Consider the following 9,316-nt stretch of genomic DNA (forward strand, 5'->3'; position numbering starts at 1 on the left):
TTTTGCCTGTTTAAAGTTTCAATTTTCAAAAAATTGCTATAGCGCCCCCGTTTGACCAATTGGAGTAAGATTGGTTTCAGTGATATTTGGAATGGCCCTTTACATTTCTGCAAAGTTTCAAAGAATGGTAAGTCTGCATGTATGAGTTAGGGGCAGATGAATAATTGTCATAAAACTGCAATATTCATTGGCTCATTAAAGCTTCATTTTTTCACTTATGGAAGATATTTTGCAAACGTTTTTTGGTATAGGTCCAAAGTTCATGTGTAAAAAGTTTCGTGCAGATTACTCAAAAATCCCAGGAGGAGATAGGTTTTAACTGTTTTTCATATAATTCAAAATGGTGGGAGATCTAAAGGTCAGAGGTCAAAAGTAAGAGTGTGAAAGTTGTTCAGCATGAGGAGACGCATGTGTGCATCGAAGTTTCATGGCTGTAGGTGAAACAGGGCATGAGTTGTACCTGATCAAAGTTGGCATTTTTCAATTGAGTGCTATAGCGCCACCTTTTGACGAAAGATTGTGAGAATGATTTCTTGATCGTTTTTCATGACCATCTATCATATGGCCGAGTTTCATAAAAAGCGACTGCACGGTTCAGCCAGAACTGCCAAAAGTGGCAGAAGAAGAAGAAACGGAATAATGCCAATAACAATATGGGTCCATGCTGGAAGCCTGGCCCCATAAAAACAAAGCTAACAAAGTTGCATGGCAATCCTTCCACTGGATTTAGAGACATCTTGTGTGAAAGTGGACATTTTCACCTAATGGTGCTAGAGGAAAGGGCCAAGGCCATGGGATCATCTTTTGGGGTTCATGAAGGTTCACAGCAAATTGCAATTATCAAGCTAGTAGTGTTTAAGATATAGTATCATGTTTGGGACCAAAGTGTTGAACAGACTGAACAACATACCATCCTAGAGCACCACCGCTAGTGGGACTAATACATGTACAGTACAACAAATACAATAACAAATATTGTGTTAATTTCATAAGACAAACATACATGATAAATGATATCATCCTAATTATTATTCAACAATACAGTTCCTACAACTCTATCTGATTCAACACACTATAAATTAGACCTGAAAGATGGATATGCTCAAATGTTATGTTGTTCCTGGGGGGGACAACTGGAGGGGTCTGTTCCACATATATTTCACAGTTACGAGACCAAGTATAGAACATTGTCAAAAAAGCATATTTGAAAATCAATTTTAGACCCTGAAAAACCCTGTGTTTTCACAAGATGGCCACTCAAAATATATCTGTTGGCCTTACTTGTATATACTGTACACATGCTCCTAGAATGATTATGTGAGAATTCATTGTTAAGAGAAGCAATGTGGACAATGAAATGATTACACAGCAATTTCTTTTGAAAAAGAAACGTTATAAGAAATGGATGGGTTGTGGCATTTTCTTTCTACTGTGTGAGAAGTGTTATGTGCCGTACTCTGAGTATGGTCTTATTGTATTTGACAAATAAAGTGATAATGATTCTGGTTCTGAGGGTTAGGTTTAGGTCATGGACATGATCTGACCTGAGCGAAGAGCCAGACAACACTGAGAGACCTATGAAACATATAAATCAATGGTTCTCAGTGTGGGGTACTGGCTTCTTAACAGTATCATATACAACAGATTCTTCATCCAGTGTGACAGCATTGTGGTGTGCTGTGTTTCTAAAGGTGACAGTGGAGTACAAGATGCCGTCATCTAGTTGCTGATTGGCTGATGTGGCATGGTTCTTACCTGAATGGGGAGTCATGATCAAAGACAGGTCTAAGTCAAGATGTAAGGTACATAATGAAGTTCAGCGTTTTCAGCAAGGAACAGCAAGGAACTACTTCATTCATAATTTACACAAACACCCTCCCAAATGATGTTTCATAATGTGTCATGTCTATTGTAATTTCCTCTGTTGTGCAAATATGCTCATGAGTCTGTTTGTGTCATACCATTGGATGTCCTGGTCTCTCTGTTTCGTAGTTTGATGAATAATGTGATGATGAGTGCAAGCAGTACCACAGCAACTCCGAGTCCTGCCCCAATATATATCAATTGACCTGGGCAGGAGAGGACAAGGGCACATGTGTCAGTTAATCCAACAATGCTCACCTTTCGCGCTCTCTCTCTCTCTCTCTCTCTCTCTCTCTCTCTAATCTCTCTCACACACACACGCACACACTTACCATGGGTTGAATCATTTTCATTTTCTCCCAGTGTATCTTAAAAGTGGATGAGATAGATGAACAAAAACAAAGAGAGAAAGAAAGAAAGAACAAAACAAAGACAGAAATAAAAAAAAAAGAAGAATGAAGAGAGACATTGAATGAGTTGAGTTGTGTTCACATGTTGTCTCATGCCACCACCATGTCTTTCTTACCTACTGTTGTATTGGCATCAGTGAAAGTAGTAGTAGTAGTAGTAGTAGTAGTAGTAATAGTAGTAGTAGCAGTAGTAGTAGTAGTAGCAGTAGTAGTAGTAGTGGGTGCTTTGTGATGGTGGTGGAGGTGAGCCAGTGGGAAAAGGTGGAGCATGAGACATGTCATAGAAATGGACACATTATGCATAACTCAAGGTCATAAGTTCAACAAGTCATCATGTTTCACCTACAATACAGTACTACATTCATGCTAATAATAGCTAGTGGGGCTGGGAAAACCCTTACATCAATACAATATAATACAATTTTAATATTATCTTAAGACAAACATACAAACAAACAGGTCTTCCTCAGCTGAGGAAGACCTGTAATTATGGTGATGCTATTATGAAAAGGAAATTACACAATATCTTAACTTACTTAATAACTAAACTAAAACTAAACTGCCCTAACTTAACTTACTAAAATAGTAATATTGTTGTTAATAAACTCACCATCTAAAACTCTGAGTAGTACTTCATTGTATGTGTCAGCACCAACTCTGTCTATTCCACACCAGTACCGGCCTGAATCACCCTTTGACAGATCTTTAATGGTCACGAAGAATGTGTTTCCTTGATCCTCAATACGGTATTTCCCTTTTGAAAAATCTTTTTTTCCTCCATTATTGATTAGGACATCTGCATCTCTACATGGATTCTTGCAGAAGTATTTGGCATTAGTAACGGCATTGCTGTGAGAGCATTTGAATGTGACTGTGCTTCGCTCCTTCCCTTCCACTGTCACATCCACAGACTCAACGCCACATAACCCTGTCAGAAGGCAATGGACAATGGTCAGGCAGGTCAGCAGAGATTTTCTATCAGTTAACAATCAGTAATTGTGAGTAACAGCGAGGGAGGGAAAGAGAGAGTGCGTTGTGGATGGGAGGTGTGGTGTAATATAATGTACTTACCACTCAGAAGAATGACTATGGCAAGGGAAAGCATCTCCATGTTGTTCATACCATCCACACACATGATCCTTGTCTTATCTTACCCAGAGTTTCCTTATTTCTCACTCATTTACAAATGCAAAAGGAGTATGAGTTGTGTTACTGTATGTTGCAGGTTCCTCATAATTATCTCTGTGTTTCCTCTTTTTCTCTCAGCCCAGCCAGTTCCCTCTAGGTTGTGTCAACTTATGTGGTTAGTATTTATGCTATGTTGTCACTTTATCGTTCAAGACATCATTTAAAACAAATTAAATAATAATAAGTGATGGGTTCCCAGGTTTGCCGTCACTGAGCATACAGTATGTTCCAACAGATGAACAGCTGGCTCTCATGGTGCAACAAAGGATGGGGGACACATGACACCATTAGATAATTACTGTAGCTACATAAAAGTAGTAGGCACTGTTTAGCTACTTTGATTGGCCTGTGCAAAACCATTCAATGCCTACACTTCTCGGGACCTAGCTCTAACATTCACATTTCCTTGCACTACTTCTTCCGACAGCGCATAATGTTACACGTGCCCACCTTGATCAGTCACCGAGGTGGCATAAGAGTTATAACAGACCATAACATAAAACTATAGGCATATATCAATGCACTCCCAAAGATGACTGCACAGGCTTAACAAAGTGCCTATGGCTTAACAATGACAGGCTAAAGTTGAAAGCTGAAAGATAAACATTGTGATTGTCTTTAGTGGGTTATTTTGAAAGAGAATTTGTGGAAATTCCTTGCGTGGAAACCACAAGTGAAGGGTTACACAACACTTCTGTATTCAATCACACACACATGCACGCACGCACGCACGCACGCACGCACGCACGCACGCACGCACGCACACTTTGACTGTAGCCTAAGTGACGATGAACTTTCTTCCTTTCTTCGATTTCTTCTCTTCTGACTGACAGGGATAACTGTGCCACAGAAACTAACCTTGTTTCCAAGCTTTCTAATGAGAGAAAGTCATAGGAAAATGCAAGAATCTATTTGGTTCTAATCTCATCTAATCAACGGATTAGACTGCAACAGTACTTGAACATTTTTGTCAACATTGATTAAAATGTTTTTTTTTAAGACAAGCGAGAAGTACAAATTGGACTGGTATAATCCTTTAAGACCACAAAAACTGTTATTTAACTAATGCTGGTTAAGGTAAACCAAGAACACTGGAGACCAGTCAAGCTTAACAGAAACTGTGTTAAAGCTCCGCTGCTAAATGAACACATCAACAAGACACACTCACTGATATCACAAGTCAATTTATTTTGGTGAATGTACTTTAACTCGCACTTATGATAAGAGGTAAAACGAGAGGTAACGCCTCCGGATCAATCATTATGATGGGTTGTTGGATTGAGGTGGTGGTAGATGTGCTCGTCTTGCAAGCCGAGGTTTTGGTACTGTCCTGACACATCCACATGGTCACTGAAACCCAGACTGACACCAGTACTGTCAGCAGGCTCCACATTTTTCTTCAGGATAACAGGTGGTGGTGGTGGAGGTGGTGGTGGTGGTGGTGGTGGTGGTGGTGGTGGAGGAGGACGTAATGACACTGCTGCTCCTGGGCCTGTGCAGTCTGAGAGCTCAAGTCCAACGCATCCAGAGGGGTTCATTGTCTCATAGTCACTTGAGATCTGAGCAAGAAATACATGCAAATCATACAACAAGACAGGGACAATGTAAAATGCAGAGTATCCTTTTTACTCTGAGAGTGTGCAAATGTAACCAAATGAACCTGTAGTTAAATTGTGTACACTCTCAGGGTTACAAATGGATACATTCACATTTTACAGTGTAGTTTCAGCTATAAGGAGTCTGATTATTCAACCGTGTGTTACAACCACGCAGATGCTCATAAACATTTAGGTATAGAGAAGGTGACCTGTTTGTAACCCAGGTAACTAACCAAGGTGACCAGGTAACCATGGTAACCAGACAATCATTCAATCAGTCAGATCAGTATAAATGTCTGGCTACCTGGTGTCATTTCCTGCCACTCCCTCCTGAGTGTTTGCTGGCAGCATGGTGTGTCTGCTGCTGCTGTGTACTCTTATGCTCCTATGCTTCATACTCAACGGTGAGTTAAAGTTGGTTCAGTGTCAATGGTTCGGTTGTTTGTTCATGGTACAATGTTGTGTGGTAAATGTTGTCTGCCATTTGAACTACATCTGCCTTGGAATTCTCATGATAAACATGCTAGTGAGCTAGCAGCTACAAAAATGGCAGATCGACAAGGCTGAACTTGCCTTGTCTTATATTTATATTAATTTTGAGTTTAATTGACTTTATTTTGAGTTAATGATGAAGTGTGTTATGACTTCATGTTTTTGAGTATAATTTTTGTATTTCATTTTCTATGAGAATTTATTATTTAATAAATCATGATAAAATGACTATTATTTAATGAATCATGAAATAATTACTCTAATTTATTATTTGCTGAATCATGAAATTATTATGAAATAATAATTTGTTGAAACTTGACCTTGTTGTACAACTAGATGACTGATTACTTTATTTCACCTGGCCTTTTAGGTCAGGTTTTTGTGATTCGGCTGGAGAACCGATCCGATGTTGATGGCGAGCCTCCCACACTGACCCAACCGGACCCGGACTCTGGGGCCTAACTCCCTACCTCCACTCTGTGTGGTAGGGGCAAAGGACAGGTTCCATTCACCTTGAATTCCCCCGACACTTAAAACTTTAAAGGGCCCCCATTTTTTATTTTCTTTATAAATGAAATGAACTGTTTGTTCTGAACTATTATGTTGTTCTAATACAATCTTTAAGTTGAACTTTTGTGTCTGTTTCTAAATTCCTTGGGTTTTACACACATTGAGCTCTCCACCGAACCTAGTATCTATATCTACCATCTAACAGCCGTTATCTTTGCGCAACTGGCTACATGTTGCCGCCGCCCGTCCATTGAACTCAAAGGACATGTTGCAAAGAGGAAAAGTCCCTTTTACTTTCAACAGTGTGACGTCACATTCACTGTCTTCTCATATTAGGGCCTATACTTGTGTGCTGCATCACCATCTTTTCCATTATCACAGTAAACAAACACATATATTTACACGCTAGTACGCTACACTTTATGGCACCTGTAATAATTATTGTATTTTCAAAGTGATGACATTTCGCTTTACAACTTTACCTTCACATCAGGGGGAAAAAATAATCTGGCACATGGATAATAGAAACGAAACAAACCTCTTTATTCTGGTGTACACCTGAGGTTCGGCGTTTGAAAACCAGCCGTAGAGAGAGTGTGAAAACACACACAAACAGCAGTGCAGCCACACACATTACTGCTGCGAGGACCAGTGGCAGCTGAGACTCTAGAAATGAGAGGAACAAGGTCAGTCCACCTGGCATTTAGGTTTTTCACACACAGATACAGAAGCATGCATGTTGTAAGACACATGCAAGCACATACAGACACAAAGCCACACACATTCATACTACTCACTTTTACGTGCGAGGTCCACTGTAGACACAGCTAATGTGGTTTCTAGGTAAAGGCGGCAAAAGAGGAATTAGTAAACGCACACAACAATTATCTAAACTACACACACTAGGCCTTTACACCAATAGTTCTCAAACAACAAATTTAAAGACAATCATAACTCTGAGTCTATCAGAGTTACAGACCTGTAAGGGTCCGAACCCCGTCAAGGAACCCTGAGGGTCCCTGGGCCCCACTTTGAGAACCACTGCTATGCACACACTAGACATACACACTTACTGTAATATGTGGCATCCTCTGGATAGATTGATGTTGTGGTTGCTAGTCAGAGGCAACAAAATTATAAATGGTGATATTTGTGTACAGTACATATTATAGCACAGTTTTCTCCACGTGAACAGAAAGTTCTGTAAAGAGGAACAGCCATGAGGACAGTAACCTACACAGTTCTCTTTTAGCAAAAGTGCTCTCACATGCATTTACAAGAAAAACCAGTGACCACACAGACTGATTTGTAAGATATCAATATATCCAGAAGGGTAACACTTGCTCATAAGGTACCCGTAATTAACGCTTAATTCATGATTACTTAATACATTATATAAGTGTTAATTAAGCATTATTTAAGCATTAATTAAGCATTAATGTATCATGAATTCCTTGTAATTCATGTATTAAGTAACTTTTCTTAACTAATGATTAACTAATGATCTTAATTAATGATGAACTACAAGGAACTCATGATGAATTAATGCTTAATTAACAATTAATTAACACTTAAATCATGTATTAAGTAACTTTGCTTAACTAATGATTAACTAATGATGTTAATTAATGATGAATTACAAGGAATTCATGATTAATGCTTAATTAACGCTTAATGTATTGTGTAATCATAAATTAAGCTTTAATTACGGGTACCTTATGAGCAAGTGTTACCAATCTTATACCCTAGCATTACTCATTATCAATCCATGTACTGTATGTATTAACTAAGGAATTGTACAGTTATTTATATTATTTCTTATAAGCTGTATAAGTATAAAGTACAAAATGTACCAGCTTTCACTAATTTGCAGATATCCATCTCTGGACTCAATGATCTTACATAATAACCATACTTTCACAAATAAATAAAACAAATTGGCCAAAATATGTTATTCACACGTTCATTTTAGAAATATTTTGGTTGTAAATACTTCCAAATCTTCCAAATATTTTCTCTAAGATATTCTTTTGGGAGGCTGTTTTTCTTGTACATTTTGTAACTTATGACATGCACAGCATTACCCTTTCTATACTGTATGGGTATGAACATGCCTGTCTCGACGACACTGTACATTAGGGCAACCTCAATGTTCCTTCTATAATAAATAAAGGTTTGAATGAATGAAAACTGGACCCCTACCAGGGGAAACATGCAGTTGTATCTCTCTAAGGTCATCAGCGTTGGAGGAGATATCCACCCCACACCAGTAATTCCCACTGTCCTTTGGAGTGAGTCTATCCACATTGATGATGAAGAACCCTCCGGTGATGTTGTCGTACAGTGAAAATCGTCCCTCTTTCACCCACTGGGCATGCTTACTGGTGTTGATCAGATGCTTGCAGGACAGACTGTTGTCTGTACGGCAGAAGTACTTGGTGTTGTTCCACTGGCTTGGCGGGTACTCACATCTGAACTCTAAACTCTGGTCTTCTGCCCCTGTTACGACCGTGGTACTACCATGACTCAGAGCTGTCAGACAGAACGACACATAAGCAGCCTGCCTTATGATGTAGAAAATAAATTGCTGTATTGAATCAGAGAGCGTATCAATGCCAAGCATGAGGTACTTGAAAGTGACCATTACATTTTACAGAGTAGGTGACTCGCAAGACAGTTTAGCTTGTGTCATGTCTGATTGATCACAATAGTTCTATAATAGCACTTGCTTACCTGTGATATTTATTATAGTGATAATGAAAATCTTGGGGGATTTCCAGGAATTCCAGTTTGTTCCCATCACTCCCAGTAGGCCTACTATTAATCCACACAGTGTAAACCTTGCAACGGCAGCATGAATCTGTGACCTTCAGTGGTAAAGGTTTTGTCTTGAATGGGTTTGTGTGTGCGCATGCGTGCACAACATTTCACATATATGTAAACCTCTTCCTCTTTCATCAGTTAAATCCCAAACATCTCACTTTCAAATAAGAAATGTAACCACTTGTGAATTATTGTAGGGGAACTAAAAGCTAGACCTTTATGAATCCTCAACTGTACGTCCCCATTCCCCAGCCTAGCCTTGTGCAGACTGAGTTTACTTTTTCCATTACCAGCATTCAGTACTATAGCAGTAATACTGATGACAATATAGGAGAAAACACACATACTATACATGTGCACCACAGGAGGACAGGGAGAATGGTCATCTCCAATATTAATAATAATAATTGAAAAAAGGATTTGATATAAATA

At 39.0% G+C, this 9,316-nt stretch overlaps 2 protein-coding genes across 2 annotated transcripts; both read right to left on the minus strand.

The window, feature by feature from the left end:
- Window positions 1-614: 614 nt before the first annotated feature.
- LOC311064071 (uncharacterized protein) lies at window positions 615-3,490 on the minus strand. The gene is made up of 6 exons (XM_084083809.1): window positions 3,345-3,490; window positions 2,884-3,201; window positions 2,390-2,497; window positions 2,196-2,231; window positions 1,962-2,069; window positions 615-1,755 (listed from the first exon to the last, which is right to left on the minus strand). Exons 1-6 carry the CDS (start codon window positions 3,406-3,408, stop codon window positions 1,592-1,594), a joined length of 798 nt encoding a protein of 265 aa, XP_083939935.1. The 5' UTR covers window positions 3,409-3,490; the 3' UTR covers window positions 615-1,591.
- Window positions 3,491-4,676: 1,186 nt separating this feature from the next.
- On the minus strand, window positions 4,677-8,927 carry LOC311057723 (CMRF35-like molecule 5). Its single transcript, XM_084074762.1, has 6 exons — window positions 8,795-8,927; window positions 8,264-8,593; window positions 7,135-7,176; window positions 6,859-6,900; window positions 6,600-6,727; window positions 4,677-5,020 (listed from the first exon to the last, which is right to left on the minus strand). The coding sequence occupies exons 1-6, from the start codon at window positions 8,859-8,861 to the stop codon at window positions 4,715-4,717; spliced, it is 915 nt and encodes a 304-aa protein (XP_083930888.1). The 5' UTR covers window positions 8,862-8,927; the 3' UTR covers window positions 4,677-4,714.
- Between the last annotated feature and the right edge of the window lie 389 nt (window positions 8,928-9,316).

The sequence above is a fragment of the Gymnoscopelus microlampas genome (assembly GCF_963454915.1).
Source record: "Gymnoscopelus microlampas genome assembly, chromosome: 2".
NCBI classification, from domain to species: Eukaryota; Metazoa; Chordata; class Actinopteri; order Myctophiformes; family Myctophidae; genus Gymnoscopelus; species Gymnoscopelus microlampas.